Source organism: Pinus tabuliformis, chromosome 1_2 (assembly GCF_031772625.1).
Source record: "Pinus tabuliformis cultivar Carrire ecotype Pingquan chromosome 1_2, CPIR1, whole genome shotgun sequence".
Taxonomy (NCBI): Eukaryota; Viridiplantae; Streptophyta; class Pinopsida; order Pinales; family Pinaceae; genus Pinus; species Pinus tabuliformis.
Window position 1 is genome coordinate 1,229,625,872 of NC_142298.1, and position 21,754 is coordinate 1,229,647,625.

A 21,754-nucleotide genomic window follows, 5' to 3' on the forward strand; every position below is an offset into this window, starting at 1 on the left:
CTGCTGAAGGCATTCCATGGCACCGCCAGCAGGTGGGGCGGGCTTTGCCCCCCCTCCTTCGAACGCCTCTACCGCTGGTGAGAAAACGAACAAAACTCCGCTGACTCCTCCTGACACAAATCGTGAAACAGAGCAAGAAGGATAGAAGACCAGCGACAAGGAGATCCATGCAGATCAGACTGCAGCCACAGACCCAGAAAATGAAAAGTGCCAAAACGCCTCTTCGTCACAGCCAAAGGCGACCTTGGCTACATGCATTCCAAAGTCGACAGAACGCATCAGGATAGAACTGCCCAGTCATCGAATCAATGGAGAAATACAGTACATGCAGGACCATGCCCTGATCGGCAAATTCTGGGCTTCTGGCCGACAGAACAAGCCCTGAATGGCTGGATCGAATCAAAGTGGAAACCCAAGGGACAAGTTACACTGCAACTGGGTCCAAAAGGCTTCTTCACAGCTATATTTAACTGTCTGGAGGACAAAACCAAGGTATTTGAGGGTGGCCCATACTTCTTCAACTCATCAGGACTGTACCTCACAGAATGGAAGCCACGATTTAACCCTGATAAATAAGATTTCAGTTGGGCTCCAGTATGGATCAGAATGTACAGGCTCCCTGTGGAATACTGGAGGGAAGAAACACTTCCAGACATTGGAAACAGACTGGGGACCTTCATCAAAGTCGCTGAGGAAACAAAGAAGCGCAAATACACATCCTATGCACGGATCTGTGTCAAGATGCACCTCGCCAAGACTCTGGCAGACACGGTAAGTCTCTTTCATGAAGATTTCGAATGGGACCAAACTCTTGACTATGAACACATCCCTTTTCTCTGCCGTAAGTGCCATGCGCATGGGCACCTGTTCAGGGATTGCCCTCTTAATCAGCAATCCAAAGCCTTTCCCTCTGAAACCTTGGCTGATTCAGAAGGCTTCACCATAATCCCCAACCGCCGCAGGCATACCAAGAAAAATCAGGCAGCCCCTGAAATCTCTACCAGATTAGACTCTCGGAACAAGTTTTCGCCTCTAGCCAACCAAGAACCTCCCAGTGGGGAGCCTTTGGACTCTGTCTCTCAGACCTCTTCATCCCTTAATCCCCAAACCCATAAGCATTCAGTTAATCTCAGCTCTTTCCAATCTCCCCTCTCACCTTCTGAAGACATTCCAAAGGCAGCTTCAGATCCCAGTGACCCATCCGCTGGCAAAGGGAAATCAATATTAGATCCTAAGCAACCAGCCTCCGACATGGATATGGATGCAGCATTAGCACTAAGCTTACAGAACACCACAGAGGAAGATGAAAAAAATTCTCCTAGCAACATGGAACAAGATCCGGAGAACATTATCCTAGAAGGAATAGACATCTTAAAACTTGAAACTGCATGCAAGCAAAAGGAATACAATACTATTCCTCCCTGGCAAATAGATCGGCTGGAAGGAGTCCTAGCCAAGGTACAACACAATAAACATCCAGGCATACAAGGAGGAAGTCCATGGGATATAAAAAAGAATCTCAAAGAAACCAAGAAGAGGGGACGCAAAACTGATCTGCAGAGGACCATTGCAGTGGGGGAACTGCTTATGGAATCAGGGAGATTCCCTAAGCTGACCAAGTACTACAAACCTACAACCCAATTACCATGAAGCTTATCTCCTGGAATGTGAGAGGACTCAACAACCCCTCAAAAATTAGGATGATCAAGAACTTGATTCAACAAGAAAAACCTTCTATAGTTTTTCTTCAAGAAACCAAAAGCAGCACAATTGCCATGGACAAAGCACGAAACAAGATTTGGGCTGGTAGCAGCTGAAGGTCAGTAGACGCTTCAGGGGCTTCAGGTGGATTAGCCATTCTATGGAATCCACAGATCCTCAATCTTTACGACTTCCATGCAACCCATTTCCTCATTCAAGCCTCCTTTCATCTCATAGGAACAAATATCCACGGGCACCTTTCCAATGTATACTTTCCGCAAAGCATTCAGCAGAAATTAGATCTGTTAAGCACGATCTCCAGTTTAAATGAGCACAGTCAGTTCCCGCTCTGGATTAGTGGAGGAGATTTCAACATCATTCAGTCACTGGAGGAGAAGACAGGGGGAAGAACAAGATTAGAAAATGATAGCAAAGGACTCAGAGATTTTATACAGGACAACCACTTAATGGATACTCCAACCACCAATGGGATTTTTACATGGACTAACAAGCGCAGCGGCGCCAATCATATTGCCTCTAGGCTGGACAGGTTCCTCCTCTCAGACAATGCAATCCATCTAGGAGGAGACTTCAATGCATCAATTTTTCCCCACGGAGGTTCGGACCACTGGCCCATCGTGCTTCAATGGTCTAGGCCCGACACAAGATGCAATAGACCTTTCCGCTTTGAAGCATTCTGGCTTACAAACACAAAGTTCAGGCAGATAGTAGAAGAGGCATGGAAGTCCTACAGGCCACCAGAAGGAGCCAAAATGTTTCAATTCCAGCAAAAATTGAGAAACCTAAAGCAAGTACTCAAGAATTGGAACAAAACACAATTTGGCAACATTCAGGAGAATCGGCAAAGGTTGGAAAAGCAAATGGAAGCACTACAGCAAGACATCATCAAAGAAGGCCGAACGGAGGAACAGTCCCAACAAGAGCAAATCCTCTGGCATTGATTAGAAGAACGGAGAAAGCAAGAAGAAATACTCTGGCGACAGAAATCTCGAATCAGTTGGCTAAAAGAGGGAGAAAAGAACACAAATTTTTTTCACAGAACAGTTATCCAAAGGCGCATGCATAACAACATCACCTTCATTAACAACCAACAAGGAGAGCGAGTCGAAGCCCACGAAGACATGGAAAAGGAATTAACAAATTATTTTCAAGACATCCTTAAAGAGCCAGAAGGAAACAGGGACGCAGAAATTAGAGCCATCACTCAGCATATTCTTAGAATAATAACTGATGAGCACAACAACAAATTGCTTCAGCCCACATCCCTAAAAGAAATTGAAGAAGCGATGAACCAGCTCAAGGATGGCAAAGCCCCTGGGCCAGACGGTTTCACCGCCAATTTCTACCATGAATTCTGGGAGTTAATCAAAGAAGAGGTCTGGGAACTGGTGGAAGAATCAAGAAGCATGCATTGGATTCTTCCAGCCCTCAATACTACCTTTATCGCACTAGTTCCCAAATGTGTTGAACGAAGCAAGCCTGAAAGCTATAGACCCATCGCTTTATGCAACGTCATATACAAGCTTATCTCCAAGGTCATCTCAAATCGGCTCAAACCACTTCTACCCTTACTCATTTCGCCAGAACAAACAGGTTATGTTGAGGGTGGCAGATCATGGATGGCATCGTCTTATCAAATGAGGTGATTCATTCACTCAAGATTCTAAAAAAGCCAGGTATGCTTCTAAAACTAGATTTATCCAAAGCATTTGACAAGCTCAGTTGGAACTATATACAAAAAATGCTTATAGCTTTTGGCTTCAGTCACACTTGGACAAGATGGATCACCAATTTGATCTCCTCTCCAAGGTTTTTTGTTCTGTTAAATGGTTCTCCTTCTCATCCTTTTCGGCCTTCTAGAGGCATAAGACAAGGGGACCCCTTGTCGCCTTTCCTCTTTGTTCTTATGGCAGAAGGGCTAGGTACATTGCTAAAGGCAGCTGTCTCATCTCAAATGCTCAAAGGCATCTCTGTTCATGGCCTTCCAACCCAATCCCACCAACAATTTGTCGACGATACCATGCTATTTTGCCACCCATCCTCGCAAGAAGCCTCTGTCTTTAAATCCTTGCTCTCTATTTTTTCCAAAGCCTCAGGTACCTCCATCAATGCGTCGAAATCTCAGCTCTATTTCTTTAATACCCCCCCCCCCCCCCCCCACTCAAAGGAACATAGCCCGAATATTGCAATTCACTATTTCCAAGCTTTCGTCGACCTACTTAGGGGCTCCCCTGGCTGCTGCAGCTATCAAGCATTCCTCCTGGCAGACTCTTCTAGATAAGCTTGAATCCAAACTCTCCCTTTGGACTTTCCAAGCTCTCAATATTGCCAACAGGCTTGTCCTGATCAAATCGGTCCTTCAAGCCATGCCTTTGTACCTCTTTTCACTGTTGGCCGCCCCTAAATGGGTTCTCAAATCTATTCACAATCTGCAGCGTAACTTCCTCTGGGGGTCCTCCGGCCTGAACAGAAAATGGGCACTTGTAAATTGGCAAGATGTCTGCAAACCCATGTCTGATGGGGGCCTGGGCCTACGAGACCCTATACAGAGCAACAATAACATGGGAGCTCGAATGTGGTGGAATTGGATCACTAAGCCCAACGCACCATGGGCCAAACTATGGCAAGCCAAATATGCACCCGGTAGTCAATGGAATGATTTAATCTGAATCAACTCCACTACTTAGGGATCACCTATATGGAACGCAGCCAAACCTCACAGCAAATTCATTCAAGAACAGAGTTTATGGGAGATACACTCAGGTACTACAGCAAGATTTTGGGAGGACTCGTGGCAGCAGCTCCCCAGGCTCGCCACTGTTTTTCACAAGCCTCTCTGGCAAGAGCAGATGCAGCAAGCACACCTTACTCATGTCAATCAATTTTGGCAACCTTCAGCAAGCACCGACTTCAGAACCTGACAGAAGGTCAGTCTCTGGCAGCGCGATTGGCTAGGTGAATCATATGAGGACATAGATCAAGAATTAGCATTCAGAAGAATTCGATACTCCACTCTACAGGATCGCCTCAGATGGGGCCATAAGCCTAAAGGTACATTCACCACCAAAGAAGCCCACCAGCTCAGATACACTGGAAATCAGCTCAACAAGGACCAAATCTGGGAAAAGATTTGGCAACCAGGAATTTGGCCCAAAATCTCCACTTTCTTATGGCTGCTCAGCAAAAGAAGAATACTCACATGGGACAACCTGGTAAAGCACGGATTCATAGGGCCATCAAGATGCCCGAATTGTAACATTCACTCTGAGACAATCGGACATCTCATGGAAACTTGTCCGCTAGCTGAGCAAATATGGAGGAAAGTTGAAAGCTGTAACATTAGATTAGAAGCTAGGACATAAGACATAACCAAGAACTTAAGGAATTGGGTCAAATCCCCCTTCAAGAGTCAGCTTCTCAACTCTCTGTGGAGCCTCTTACCAGGATTCATATACTGGACTCTTTGGAAGGAAAGAAACCATAGAATTTTCAACAATTCTTCCTGGTCCATTGAAGCCTTATGGCTAATCATAAACAAAAAACTGCAAGAAACTCTTGCCCTCAAATCCTGGTCAGATGCAGATATGCCAGAATCCCCATTGCAATGCAGGATTCTGAAGGCATGGAACATAAACCTCTCAACAATACGGAAAGAAAGCACCCGATCCTCTAATAGCAGTGCCTCTCCTTCCAGCTGGTCCCCTCCAGCTTATGCTACCTACAAGTTAAACTTTGATGGGGCAGCCAAAGGTAATCCGGGGCTCGTGGGTTATGGAGGACTTTTCTGAAATCACTCAGGGGAAATAATGCAGATTTTCTATGGCTCGCTGGGCAAAGACACCAATAATGTAGCTGAATTAGAAGGATTATGGAGGGGCTTATGCCTTGCAGAACAGAATAACTACTTCCCTTTAGAAGTAGAGGGAGACTCCTTAATCCTTATCAATGCTGCCCAAAGAATTCAGGCAGGTACGCCAGCGGTCAAGGTCGCCACGAGCTGGAGATTAATAAGCAGGCTGGAATCTCTGGAGGAAAGGTACAAACTCCCCAAAGTTTAACCTTCAAGCACGTAAGAAGAACAACGAACAATGTGGCTGATAGATTAGCCAACCAAGGTGCATCCTAGTGCATTCTTTACTTTGCAGGAACACTGGATACCTCAGAATATGACAAGCTTAACAATGACTGCATCTCTCTGGCGCAGAAGGATTTCACCATCCCGGATGCGGGTGCATTGGAGACGTGGTAATGGCATGAGCCATCACGTGGGCAGGTGGCAGGCCTACGACGTCAGGTGGTACCACACGTAGCGGGATATTAATCCGCTTGAAAGAAGACGGACGAAGGCATTAATGCCTGTCTTCTCGGCTCGAGGGAGGAGGAAGGCGTTCGATGCAGCAGAGTGTTTAAAGCAGAGAGGGCTCGATTTGCAGAGGGATATGAGCGATCATTGTGGTGAGGCCCTGCTCCACTCAGACGGAAATGGGAGTAAGGATTTGAGGTGCGTTCTGCCGGTTTCTGGGCCTGGAAGGAGCACCACCTGCAACAGTGCGGTGATTGTGTTGGTTTTCGTAGTGGTAGGAGATCAGGGTGCTTATGTTGGTTTTCATATAGGGAGAAGTTCACCAATGCCGAGGGAAAGGCTGCGGATGGGCAGCCGACGAGGGGGAACCAGAGGCAGGGCCCTCCCGCAGCAGCATGATTACAATTCGCCCTCCTCCTCCATCAAAGTAACGTCGCTGCCTCAGAGATTCCAGGGCAGCAATGAGGAGGAGGGTGGGCATGATGGCAGAAGCCCAAATTCTGAAGAAGGACAGATGGAGCTCCCAATGCTTAGGTATCGGCTCCCCTGCTCTCAAGTTAATTCTACACTGGTTGTTTCTATAATGATTGAGCCTGACGTTACACAGAACATGGAGGCAGAGCCTTTGCCGGATGGGCAGCGCTCCAGCAGAGAGGATTCACCTATTGCGTGCCTTCCGGTTGAGGCTGGAACTGGTTGGTTGGCCCCTGGACGTGAACTTGGACCGGATCTAGCGCACCCAGCTTCAAAATGCGACCCGGCTGCCGGCCCTTCAACGCTTGTTGGTTCAATGCTTGCTGGTCCAAGCAGGCCAGCACAAGAAGGTAGCCCTGACGCGGTCATCCAGCTCTCAGACTCCGAGGATTCTCTCCGTTTCGGGTGCCGAATTGAAGAGGCGCCCCAGACCATTGATGATGAATGAACTCGCTCCCGGTAATCTCTGCTATTTTTCTTGGGATTTCAATGTATAACTCTGCCAAGCGGCGGCTCTATCTCTTTCAATGTGTCGGCTGTAATGGTTCAAGTGTCGGATGTAATTTTTCATGTGTCGGATGTAGTGGTCCAGGTGTTTGTTTTTCTTTGTCCGGGTCCGTCCATGGCCCTGGAGTCTATTCAGTTATCGTCTGTTATGTAAATGTGTCAGCAGTGGTCAAGCAACAAATTCCAATTTTGAATCTTCTCAATTTTGGAACTGAAAGCAGGGAAAGGCAAGGGCTGATAGGCAAAACTTCTTAGCCTTGCCCAATGTACTCTATTTTGTATCTCTGTTTTGTATGATAATAGAATTAGTCGCATTCAGAAAAAAAAAAAAAAAAAAAAAAAAAAAAAAAAAAAAAAAAAAAAAACACTGAGCCAACTGAGTCAAAATAACTTAATTAATGATTACAATTTGTCATGAGATGTGGAATTACAATTTAATCCCTAATTTAATTGAAGGAAAAATACATTTAGTATTTTCTTGTTGCATTTTCAACAACTAATATTTCTTTTTTAAATACCACATATTAACCATGTATTTATAATCAGAGGAATTTCACATCTCCTTATAGTGGGTTTTACAATTGATATTTATGTTTGTATGATATATACTTTTTGTTATTATTATTAATTTTTTATTATTATTTTATTTTGTTTAATGTAATGCTATGAGAAAACATCTCTCCTGAACTAAGGTTCACCTCTTTGTGTGAAATTTAAATTTGAAACATTATATTTATTAATGATTTGTGTAAATTCATTTTAAATTCAAATTTATCAAATTTTGAGAGATTTGATTTTTTAAGGTGTAAATTTTAATCATTAAATTCCATGTACTCTCTCTCTCTCTCTCTCTCTCTCTCTCTCTCTCTCTCTCTAGATATATATATATATATATATATATATATATATATATATATATATATATATATATATATATATATATATATATAGATAGATAGATAGATAGATAGATAGATAATTTACAACATCTTTGAAAGAAACACCTCAATAGAGGACAAGCGTTTTGTCAACTAATAGAATAAATGAATTAGTTTTTTAATTTTATTAGTAACTTCTGAACATATATACATTCAATTTTGTATTTTAGTTTAGACTAATTAAGAAAAAAATAATTCTCTTTCGATGACTACCTCATCATCAAAAGATTTTTTTTATTTATTTTTTATTTTTTTTAAATTACCTCAAGAGAGGCCAATATTTTTTTCGACTAGTAGAAAAAAGCAAACAATTCTCTAAATTAATTGTCAACTAATAGAAAAAATGAATTAGTTTTCAAATTTTATTAGTTTAAACTAATTATGAAAACATTTTTTTCTCCTTCTACGACTAGATCATAATTAAACGAAAATATTTTTTACTACTATTATTCTCTTGTAGTAAAATTACTATGTAATTCACATATTGAGAGAACTTAACACCTCTCAATAGAAAAGGTGCTTTAATAATTGGTACTTAATTGAGCTAACCATCCCTATCCCCTCCATGCCTTTCCCTAAACTAGCTTCCCTTTTTCCCCAGTTTTTCCTATCCTAAACCTTACCCTTCCCTCCTATAAAACTAGGGTTTTGTCAAGCAAACCAACACTATGGATAGTGAAAAGAAAAATTACAACAAAGGTGGGCATGTCTCTAAATATGAGTCAAATCATATGCATGAGACCAATGCCTCACCATTCATCCAAAAGTCATTTGAAGAAGTGAGCTCCCTAGGGTTTTGTGAGAAGATATAAGAGGTGGGTTTCCATGCTAAATTGACGAATATTTTTTCCACCAATTTCAAGAGGAATAAGACCACCATAGTAGGGATGGACTTCTTGGTATCGACATAGGTGATTTGCATGATTTTTAGGGTTTTGAGGTCACTTGCTGCACAAAGGGACAATCTTACTTCAAAATCAATTTATGAAGTAATGAAGATAAATTTTACAAAAGTGAAAGAGCCTTTTGTCAATAAATACCAAAGAACAAAAAAAATCCTTAAGTTTATGCACAGGTGTTATGATTTGAGATAAATACCTGAAATACAGTTGCTACGCTTTTGAACAACTTGACTTCAAGTCAATTTTTCATGGGTTTGGAGCAAGTGTTTGTAGTGCTTGATGACTCTATTGTGTTGTAGAAATCATAAAATTTACAACCATACCAATTTCAGCCAAAAACTCCTCTAGAAAGGCCTCTAAATCACTCTCCAAACTTTCGCTACACTTCTGTTGTCACACGCTGCACTTCTACAATGTTTCGCTGCATTTTTAATGACCAAATTCAAACTAGGATTATGAAAAAATGGGAAAGAATATTTTCAAACTGGAGGTGTTTTTTTCATAACATACCTAAAAACAAAACGTCTCTCAGTTTGGTAAAACATTTTATGGTTAGAGAATATTTCTCCATCCTTGACCCCTATTTTTGTAGATAACCCAGAAATTTGACCCTACAGAAACGCACTGTGGCCACGTTGTGCTTCTTCTCAGAGAATCCAAATGATGAATGGAACAAATGAGTGGATATATGTTTAATGATACATCACATATATATATATATATATATGGTCTCTCAAGTCAGCTCTCAGTTTTGAAGAAAAAATAAAAAAACTAGCAATGTTTCATGTTTCTGCCACTATTTTAGACCCCATGTTGCACTTCTAGAGTAGTCTTGGGAGATTATATTTTTAGGTACCTTGGAGGTGGATTTTTTTAGGATTGAAGCTTCAGAGGTATTATAGACATAATCATCTACCTTCACCAACCATTATTTCAGTTTAGAGGTCAAGCAAAACCACCAAAAAATCTCCTCAAAGACCATGTTATGCTTCAGAGGATTTCACTGTGCTTCTATGGGAAAGTTAGATTTCGAGTTTTTCTTGGTCAAAGTCTACTTATTTTGGTGTAATTTGTCTTCCTAAGAGTTTACAAGATACAATTAAGTGGCATAGGGATGGTAAAGTTCAAATTCATGTCAATTTAATGGTACTCAATGCTTGTAAAGTTAACTAAGTTAGTTAGTGAAAGAGGGGAGTTGGTTTTTGACTTCCCTAGTTTTTGGTATGGTTAGATATATGCATGTAATTAGTTCCTAGGATGATGGATTTGACCCCTGAGAGGGGTAACGTGTTTTTTCATCTATATGAAGCCTGGTTGAAGTCAAATCAAATGTTATAGGTTGGATACTTGGTAATCATAGTGTGGAGCTAGTATACACCATTTTATAGTGATATTAAAGACAATTGCAGCGATAATATTTGGATTCATATTGTATGCTTATTGACAGTGTTTCTTCTTAGTTTTATCATCAATTTGAAATTTTATTTCTCATTTCAACCATATGTATACTTTCATGTGATCATCTCATTAGTTTTTAAGCAGAATTCATAAGTTTTATGCTCTGGTTTGATGATATCTTCATGTTTATGTTCCATTTCTTCAGATGAATGAATTCATAGTCAGATGCCCATTTTAATTCCTCATTTTTCAACCCTATACCACAATAACAACCCAATTGTGTCACTAATAGTACCTACCTTTCCTCATCTTTTCCATCCAACTGATAATTTGAAACCCTCACCTAGTTCTTAGACCTATGATCTTGATCCAACAAAAACCCTAAATCAAACCCTAATGAGCTGAACATCTAGCCTAAGATATATTTTTTTCTCTATTCACTTCATTGGTTGTGATATTGTAGAGAGATCCCTCTCGGATTTGGTAGGGCTAGCTAGCAAATCCAAAGTTGGTTTGAGGTTACCTCCTTTGGTCTCCTTTCTCAACCTTGGGACACTGAGGAGTGCTAACAAAAACAACACCAATTCCATTTCCTAAGGAATCACATTCCATAATAAAGGTTTTTGTGAAGTCTGGTGTAGCTAAGACCGGTTCTTGGCACATTTCCTCTTTAAGATGTTCAAAGGTCTTTGTTGCTTCTAGAGTCCAAGAAAATGCATCCTTCTTCAATAATGGTGTTAGAGGTGCTACTATTCTTCCATAATCCTTTTCAAGAATGTGATAATACCATGTCAACCCAAGAAATCCTCACAGATGCTTTATGGATGTGGGGATTTTCCATTCCTTAATGGCTTTAATTTTTCTAAGATCTACCTTAACACCTTCATGGGATACAATATGACCCATATATTCCATCTCTTGTACTCCAATGAAACATTTGGAGGTTTTTCCATATAATTTTTTCTCCTCAAATAGTTTGACCACCCTTTCAACATGTTGAACATGATCCTTCCAAGACTTGTTGTAGATTAGTATATCATCAAAAATACTAACACAAATTTTGCAAGGAAGGGTTTTAAAATGGAATTCATGAAACTTTGAAATGTAGAAGGTGCATTAGTAAGGCCAAAAGGCATGACCAAAAATTCATAATGACCCTCATGAGTTCTAAATGTTGTTTTTAGAATGTCTTCAGTCTTCATTCTGGTGTTATGATATCCTGAACGAAGATCCAACTTGGTGAAGTAAATTGATCCATGCAATTCATCCAATAATTCATCAATGGAAGGAATGGGAAATTTATCTTTAATAGTGATATTGTTGAGATCCTTGTAATTTGGACAAATGCATCATTATACATCCTTCTTGTGCACCAATACTACTAGAGCAGAGAAAGAACTTTGACTAGGTTGAACTATACTAGCCTCTAGCATTTATACAACCATAAGTTCAATTTCAATCTTTTGGGCATAGGGATATTTGTAAGGCCTGATGTTTGGATTAAAAATTCCTGGAATCAAATAAATAGCATGATCATGATCACGAATAGGTGGGAGGCCTTTGGTGGTCTCAAATACATTGGAATGATTGTACAAGAATTTTTGGAGATCTGGAGAAATAGATGATTTTGATGTGGGACCTCTATCAAACATAATTCTGAAATTATATCCCATTGTTATTTCTTTAGAAGCTTTGTCATGCCATTAGAGATGATTATATTTCCCAGTTTCCCTGCGACACCCCTTAATTCAATTTCCTTTCCTTCAGAAAAAAAATAAAATAAAATAAAAAATTCAAGAAAAGTTAATTAAAAGCTATCGTACCCAACGATTGTAGGCATTGGACTCCTATTACAATGTCAGCACCACCCATTGGAAAGGAAAGAATTGGACTATTCAATACATATTCTCCTATGGATAGTTTGATATTATGGCACTTTCCAGAGAAATTTATGATTCCTCCCTTTGCAACCATCACTTGACACTCTCGTGCTAGATATAGGAAGAAATTCAATTCCTTGGCTATATTACAATGAATAAAATTATGGGTACTACCCGAATCAATAAACACTATTACCTTTTTCTTCTTGATATTTCCTTCTATCTTGAGAGTTTTAGGCGTGGTAATTCTCGCCAATGAATTACAATATATCGTCAGATTCATTTATTCTTTCTCTAGGGTTTGTTCCTAGTGTGTATCCTCTTCTTTTGATGTTTCTTGTTCCTTTTCTTCCTCCTCTTTACAATCTATATAAAATAATTTCTTCTAAACACACTTATGACCTTTAGTTCAACTTTTTATCGCAACTATAACAAAGCCCTTTTTCTCTTTTGTCTTCCAATTGTTGTGGTTATTGGGTTGTGTTATATTCTTTCCACGACTAGCCCATGTAGTGAATCGAGGGGTTAGAGGGGGGGAAAATCCCCCCCTTCATTGCGCCGATTGCGCAACAGGGGCCGAGCAATCCCCCTATATGGGGTTCGGGGCAACGCCCTGGGAAAATCTTTTTTGGACCCTATATTAGGCTGGGCAGACCTACCTATGGTTTTGGGTTTATGGTTTTGGATGCGATGGTTTTAGTTCCATGGTATTGGATGCTTCGGCATGTAAAAATACGTATTGTAACATTGAAAGGAACATAATGAAAAATCAAGCTGGTAGTCCCGGTTGGAATCGAGGGGAAAATCTCTGTGTATATGTGTCTTATGTGTTATGCTCTCACATTGTTTATTTTCTGTGTTTTATAATTTGTATGCAGGTAATTTATGTATGGGGTTAAAACCTACATTTGGTATCAGAGTTGTTTTTGCTTCAACGGGATGTGTTTGTTGCTAAGGGGTTTCAATCGGACTTGTGGTAGTCCCTGTTCAATGGGAGATCTGTGGGATCAATTCTAGTGGTGAAAGAAGATGGCAAACAATGGAAAGATAGAGATTGAGAAATTTAATGGTCAAAATTTTGAGTTGTGGAAACTCAAGATGGAGGATCTGTTGGTGGATAAAGATCAGCGGATCACAGTAGATCTAGGTACTAAACCAACGAGAGTGTCTGATGAAGAATGGAAGAAGTTGGATCAGAAGGAAAAGAGCACAATATGATTTTGTGTTTCAGATTCAGTATTGATGAACCTCTTAGGGGAAGTTACGACTAAGGATTTGTGGGACAAGTTAGGGACTTTGTACCAATCTAAGTCTCTGGTGAATAAATTGTTCCTATGGGAAAAGCTGTACAACCTGAGGATGAAAGATGGAGACTCTGTGACAGAGCATCTGAATGCATTTAATATTGTGGTAAGTCAGTTATTATTTATTGATATTAAAATTTCAGATGAAGATAAGTGCATCAGTTTGTTGTGTTCTCTACCAGATTCGTGGGATAGTCTGGTTATTGTAATAGGTAGCAATGAAACTGCCTTGAAGTTTGATGAAATATTCTCATCCTTGCTGACGGAGGAAATGAGACGGAAAAATATGGAGATCCAGAATGGTGATGCCTTTTCTGTACAAGGACGGTCCCAGAACAGAAACAAAAATAAGTCATCGAGTGGTAGATCTAAATCTAGAGGGAGATCTAAATCTCCAGGAAAACCTGTAAAGGTGGTGTACTAGAATTGTGGAAAGGAAGGACACTACAAAAGGAACTGTAAATCTAAGGCTTCTAACAAAGGAAAGGGATCTGATGATGCTTCTTCTGCAAAGGTGAAAACCACCTAAGATGAAGGTGGGGATGTGTACATGGCTTCTTCAAGTACACATGTAGATCATGAGGCATGGTTGGTTGACTCAGGTGCATCCTTTCACTTCACTCCCCATAGAGAGTGGTTCTGCAATTATGATAAATATGATGGTGGTGATGTCTTCTTAGGGGACGATAGGAAGGCTAGAATCGTTGGTCACAGAAAAGTAAAGTTCAAGTTGTAAGGTGGAAGGGTTAGCACACTTCTGGGTGTTCTACATATTTCTGCATTATCTAGAAAGTTGATTTCTGTAAGCAAGTTGGATGATGCAGGTGTAAAAACAGTGTTCGAGAAGAATACCTACAAGATGGTTTGGGGAGCACTGGTATTGATGAGGGGAGTTTGGACTGGAACTCTATACAAGCTGCAAGGTAGCATTGTTGTTGATGGGAGCAATAGTTCTGTGGTTCCTGGAAGTGGAGCAGAAAATCTAGTGGTCTCTGGAGAGAAGACCATGTTGTGGCATCAAAGGCTTGGACATATTGGAGAGAAGGGCCTTAGAGTACTTCATGGTAACTGTATAGTAGAAGGTATGAGTAATATCTCTATGGACTTTGATTTTTGTGAAAATTGTGTATATGGGAAGAAAAATTGCGTGAGTTTCCCCTTTGGTGGTAAGAGGGCAAAACAAATATTAGAGCTTGTGCACAATGATGTGTTTGGACCTATGAAGGTTCCATCACTGGGTAAGTCTGTGTACTGTGTATCATTTATAGATGACTTCTCAAGGAATACATGGATATATTTCCTTAAGAAGAAATCTGAAGTCTTTGATAGGTTTAAAGAATTTAAGGCTTTGGTGGAAAAATAGACAGAGAAGAAGATAAAGGTGCTAAGGATAGATAATGGTGGAGAGTTTTGCAATAAGGAATTTGAAGACTTCTGTAAGAAGTGTAGTATAGCACAGAAGAAGAATACTCCATATATACCTCAACAAAATGGAGTTGCAAAAATAATGAACAAGATGTTGATGGAAAGGGCAAGAACCATGCTCAATGGTGTCAGGTTAGGATAAGAATTCTGGGTAGAGGCGGTGGGGAAAACATGTTACCTGGTCAATAGATCACCTTCATTAGCGTTGGAGGATAAGACTCCACAAGAGGTATGGACTGGTAAGAAACCCTCTCTTTCACATCTGAGGGTATTTAGATGTGATGCATATGTACATGTTCCAATGGAGAAACGAACCAAGTTGGATAGTAAATCTAAAAAGTGCACCTTTATTAGGTGTAAGGATGGTTTAAAGGGTTATAAGCTTTGGAACCTGGCAACAAGGAAGGATGCGTACAGTTGAGATGTGGTTTTGAGAGAGGTGAAAGATGTTATTAAACATGAAGTCCAACCAAAGGAACCTGAGAAGATAGAGTTTGAGCTAAAGGAGGAAGAATCAGACTCTACAATAGAGGAGGAATCAGAATATGAAGAGCCACAAACCCTGGGTGTAAGAAGACCAGTTCGAGAAAGAAGGCAACCAGAAAGGTATAGTCCATCTTCTTTTTGTTCAAATTTTTCTTTATCTATTACTGATGATGATCCAAGAACTATGAAGGAAGCAGTAGATTCAGAGGATGGAGAACTCTAGAAATAGGCCATGGTTGATGAAATGGCATCTTTGCACAAAAATGAGGCTTGGGACCTGGTGGAGTTACCGACTGGAAGGAAACCCATTGGTAGCAAATGGGTGTTCAAGAAGAAGACAAATGAAGAAGGAAATGTGGAGAAATACAAAGCTCGGTTGGTAGCAAAAGGTTATTCCCAGGTGCCAGGAATTGATTTTGGTGATCCATGGAAGAGGAGATCTCCATGAAGCAACCTGAAGGCTTTGCGGTGAAGGGTAAGAAAGAACTGGTATGCAAGTTAAATAAGTCTACATATGGGTTAAAAGAATCACCAAGGATGCGATATCAGATATTTGATACATTTATATGGGGACTTGGCTTCACCGGAAGCAAAGCTAATCACTGTGTGTATTTTAAATTAATTGAGGACCGTGTTATTTATCTGGTCTTGTATGTGGATGATATGTTGTTGGTTGGAAATGACAAAGAAATTATCGAGGATTTGAAGACCCATTTTTCCTCCAAATTTGAAATGAAAGATCTTGGTCCTACAAAATATATTTTGGGCATGGAAATTAAAAGAGATCAGATGAAGAGGAATCTCTGGTTAAACCAGAGGAAGTATGTTGAGACAATATTGCAGAGATTTAATATGTAGGATAGTAAACCAGTGAAGTTTCCTATTCTTGTAGGTGTAAAGTTATCTGCTAAACAGTGTCCAAGAAACAAGAAGAGGAATAGGACATGTCCCGTGTTCCATATGCAAGTGTAGTCGGCAGCCTGATGTATGCGATGGTATGTACTAGACCAGACATTGCCCATGCAGTGGGAGTATTGAGAATGTTTATGTCAAAACCAGGGAAGGAGCACTAGATAGTAGTGAAGCGGGTTTTCACGTATTTGTGTGGCACTAGTGATTATGGTTTGTGCTACCAAGGCAGACCATAATTGGATAGAGTGTTGGATATTCGTGGCTTTGTTGACATAGACTGGGCTGGAAATCTAATTCAGAGAAGATCTACAAGTGGGTATGTTTTTAACCTATTTGGACGTGCAGTCAATTGGATGAGTAAGAAACAATCTATAGTGGCACTATCAACTACAGAGGCAGAATACATGGTAGCTACTCATGCAAGCAAGGAAGCAGTTTGGTTGCAGAGGTTGTGCTTAAGTATGGGGTTAGTACAAGGAGCTACAAGGATAGACTGTGATAGCCAAAGTGCAATTTTGTTGGCAAAGAACCCTCCTTATCATTCAAAGACGAAGCACATTGATGTTCAGTATCACTTTGTGAGGGATATGATAGAAGACAGAAAGGTGTTGTTGGTAAAGGTGGAAATTTTGAAGAATACTATAGATACATTGACAAAATCTGCGAGCTCTAAGAAGTTCTCTTGGTGTAGAGTAACAATGGGCATTACAGGGCTGGATAAATTACTAAGCTCTCTTGTGGCACCCTATGGAAAGAAAACGACAAGTGGGAGAATGTTGGGTTGTGTTATATTCTTTCCACGAATAGCCCACGTAGTGAAATAGGGGCGGATCCCCCCCTTCGTTGTGCCGATTGTGCAGCGGGGGGAGGGTAGCCCCCCTCTATAGGGTGCCCTGGAATTTTTTTTCCTGGACTCGATATGGGTTGAGCGAACCTACCTATAGTTTTGGGTCCATGGTTCTAGACACGATGGTTTTCGGTCCATGGTATTGGATGCTTTGGCATGTATAAATATGTATTGTAACATTGAAAGGAACATAATGAAAAATCAATTTGGTAGTCTCGGTTTTGGGATCCAGGGGACAATCTTTGTGTATATGTGTTTTATGTATTATGCTCTCACATTGTTGTTTTTTTATGTTCTAGAATTTGTATGCAGGTAGTTTCTGTATGGGGTTAAAACCTACAATGGTGTCAACCTTGTAGGTTGTGGAAGGCCAGGGGCAACAACACTTCCATCTTTACAGTTGTGACTGGTAGGCTTCCTTGTTTCCATATTTTTTCTTTCAAATTTTCTTGCTAATCTGAATGCCTTCTCTAATGAATCAGGATCCCAAAGGAGAACCTAATGTTGGATGTTATCATTTAATGTCCATATGAACACATAAATCCTATCATTCTATGGAATATCTTTTACCCTTATATTCAATTTTTGGAAGACCTAAATGTGCTCCACCATTGAACCATTTTGTTTGAGATTTATGAATTGGTTAAATAAAGCGTTGTTGTTTGTCTCATCATAATGTGCTATCATTTCTTCTGTAATCATTGCATAAGTGACCTATTTGAGATCGAATTTAGGAGCCTCCACAAACCCTAACTTCCTCAGTTCATATCTCCAAAACTATAGCGAGAAAAGACATGAAATTTGGTCGTGAGGTTCATCATGATTTCGTCTCAAATGGGCTTTAATTTCCAATTCTGAAGCATCATAGAAAAAACATTATAGCGAAAATTCCATGATGACCTTTTTGAAGCAATGAAACCCTACAATCCAAAGCTCTAAAACTAATTGTTATGCAACCATCTCACAAAATAGAAGAAAAGATAGATCAACGAATTCAAATTCAGCCTCTTCGAGGCGGAAACTTCCTTAAAATTACACAACTTAACAATTCTTGGATCATACAAATGACAAGGCCTCGTTTCTATATATCAGAGTCTAAGGCGTCATAATATAATCAGAGCAGATGTAACAATAATAAGGAAAGGGGCCAACAATAATAATAGTGGGCTTCTATGGGGCACAATAATAAAAATATGGATACAATATGGGCATAAAAATTACAATAAGGGGCTATAATGATAATAATAATAAGGGAATACACTAGTATTATATGGACCTAGCAAGGACAATCCTAAAGTGGAGGATTTTTCTAAAAAAAGCAATGGAGTTAAACATTTTGTTATCAAGGCAACAAGCAATGTTCTATCAAAATTTATCTATCATCAATCTGTTGTGTGTTAAAAGTGATTCACTGATGAATCAATCATCTAATCTGAAGGTGACTTTCAATGACGTTGATGATAAAATCTCAAGATTTATAACATGGCAGGATACTCCAAAAGGCAGAGCAACAGATCTTCCTAGAATAGAGGAATATCACAAAGAAATCCTCTTTACTGATTGGAACATTCAATTGAAACAGGAAGAATGAGAAGTGTCTAGGGCAATCGTTGCTGCAAATAATATCATTGAAAATATCAATGATAACTTGCACAATGCTAACCTGATTCAAGAATGCCCACTGGTAGTATTCTAGATATTAAACTCCTGGAAAGGAAATGGAAAGAAACTTCAAAAGCAGTGGAAGAATTGATTATAAAGTTAACCAAAATTGACTGGGAAGTGTATTGGAAATATCTTGTGAAGCGACACAGTGAGTGGATAATGCTCTGTTGCCTTGTTGACACATCCACCCATATGCAGTGTACACAGGATAGCTACACATGAGGAAAAGTCAACCTCCTGAAGTTAAACCAATGATGGAAATTTATGAGCTCGGGAAACAAATGAAAGAATAGACACAATTTCATTCTTGAACTTGTCATTACAAAAAATTCTATTTCTATATTTTTGTCACTTATTTTAAGGAGAGTTGTTTTAACCTCCTCAGAACTTTCATGTAATGTCTATTTTTTTATACTTTACTTTTTCTATATAAACTCTTTCATGTCTACAAAGAAAGGGTCATCAAATTTTATAAATAAAAGAATTGAAATCTTGCATTATTGTACCTTTGATGTTTGTCTTAGTAGAACCACTGGATGAGGGTCATAAAGTTTTGTAGAAGAAGATTTTGGAAGATTGCACTTTTGTACTTTTGAAACCATCTTAATGAGAAAGACTGGACCATAACTATTTCTTTCATGAGCAGAGTCATATACATTGGGTAATTTTATCATTGTATATTTGTTTGTTTATGAATTAATAGTCATTTCTCTCTATATTGTTTATTATGTGTATCTCTTCTAATGTAGTTTCATAGTAATTCACTTCTAAACATGCTAGAATTGTCATCCTTCATACATATATAAGCAATTTATAAACGTTATTTTATGTGATATGTGTTTCAGCAGTTATTTTGATTAAATATTTAATCAAAATAATTATCTTTAAAGATTTTCATTTATGCAAGTGCTTGATCAATCTTTATTGTCATACACTAAGGAAAATTATTCTAGACCACATAAACATAAGTAAAACCCATGTAATAGATAGATTAATATACATGTATTCTAAGTTTGTAAACTGCCCCATCTATCACATAGTATTTTGGTCATAAACATTATATCCATTCTATTACATTTTATTGGAAAAGTGGTCCCATTATATCCAATCGGAGCCAATATTCCAAACGGATAAGGGGCGGCATTCAAGTCCCCAACTAGGTGGTTTTCCCCCATGTCGTTGCAATGATTTTTGAGGGATCAACAAGATCTTAAAAATGTTGTACATGAGATGATTTCATAAATGGTTGAACTAATGTTCACATATAATAATATGTTGGAACAAGTTCCATATGAACCTTAACTGATAATTAAATGTATATGTTTTTGGTTGCCTTTTTGAACAATTAGAAATGTAGTCAAAAGGATCATCAACAAGTTCACAATTGAAATACATAGGGGATATATAAAAACACCTATATTAAATGATGAAATCCATAGTTAATAAATATGAAGTATTATTATAATTAAAATTACCTTTAATTTTACTAGATGTTAATGAAATAAATTTAGAAAATGCATTGATAAGCTAGTACAAGGCCCATGATAACTCTATTAGCTTATATAGAGCTATACAAAACTCACAAAATTCATCAGTTCTTCAAACATTATTCCTTAACCCTCATTTACATCCTAACAGATAATTCTATATTTGTTAAAGCACTTTTGATCAACTGCTACAAGGAAAAATTATAGATTCAACTATCCAAAATAACTAATTTTTTAGCTAATGGAATCATAACATAGATTTCCCTTTAAGCATAAATGGATGTTCAAAGTCTAGCATAATTGATAGTTTGAATATCCAAGTATCAACTATAATTTTATGGTTAGTTTCAAGTTTCTTCGAGGAGCCATTGAGCAACAGAATATGAATTTGGTGTGAGGGCACGAAAAGCAAATATAGCAACATGAATTAGATTTTTAATATTCAATTACTATGTTTGGACAAGGCCTATGTGAGCATGCTATAGAAAATTTTTAGAGTCATGGTTTTCCAAAATCTACTACTATGTAAAATTTGCATCGTATTTGTTAAAAAATCCTAGATCCGAAGATCCAAAAATAAATCATTTCTTATATAGAAGTGTCCTAGGAGAAGGATTTCATAGCTACAATTTGGTGTTAGGATTCCAAAACAATTGATGGTTCTCCAATATTAGTCATGAAATAAATTTTATGGCTAGTTGCAACTCACTTCTTAGGGACCTTCATAGACATATGAAAATTTTGGTTCGGAAGTGTACACTAAATCGAGTAGCATCAATGTTTTGTGTAATATCAAGCAAGTTTGTTTGGTGAAGCCTTGATCACACTATTTATTGTCTCCCATGCCATGGTATTGTAAAATTGACTACCTTGTGCAAAAATTGCATTTCTCTTTCCTAAAAATAACCATATATTCAAATATCCTCAAAATAATAATGTTTTGTGCTATGTAGCCCTAAGAGTGGAGTGACCCTAGCCACATATTGGTGCCATGCTTCAAAAGGAATTGTTAGTTTATAAATCTTTGTGCTATTCGTATTTTATGGCTAGTTTTGTTTCACTTTGTAGTGCAATTGAAGGACATATTATGGATTTTTTTTCATGGATTTAAAAACCAAAATAAGTTTTGAAAATGAGCTATGTAAGTTTTTGAAAGCGTTTTTTGGAAAGTTCTATGTGACTAAACTACCCATGATCTATCAATCTATGGTTATGTGAAATTCATCCCCTTGTGCAAAATTTTCATTTGATTGCATTAAAAAAAACTCAACTATGAATACCATCAATAAATCATCTTTTGGCCTACAAAATACTTAGAGGGGGATTATTTTATATCTAATCAATACAATGAGTCCAATATAATTGAGTCTCTTCCTATCTGAGTCTCAAATTGAATTTTATGGTGAGTTGCATCTCATTTCCTACAACTATTCATGAACATACTATGAATTTTGTCTATGAGGGTAAAAACAAAACATAGTAGAAAAAGTGAATTATGTAATAT

At 38.7% G+C, this 21,754-nt stretch overlaps 1 protein-coding gene across 1 annotated transcript; it reads left to right on the forward strand.

Moving 5' to 3' along the window:
• The first annotated feature begins 2,168 nt into the window (after positions 1–2,168).
• Positions 2,169–2,663, forward strand: LOC149210682 (uncharacterized). Its single transcript, XM_089399047.1, has one exon. It carries the CDS (start codon positions 2,169–2,171, stop codon positions 2,661–2,663), a length of 495 nt encoding a protein of 164 aa, XP_089255173.1.
• Positions 2,664–21,754: the final 19,091 nt, after the last annotated feature.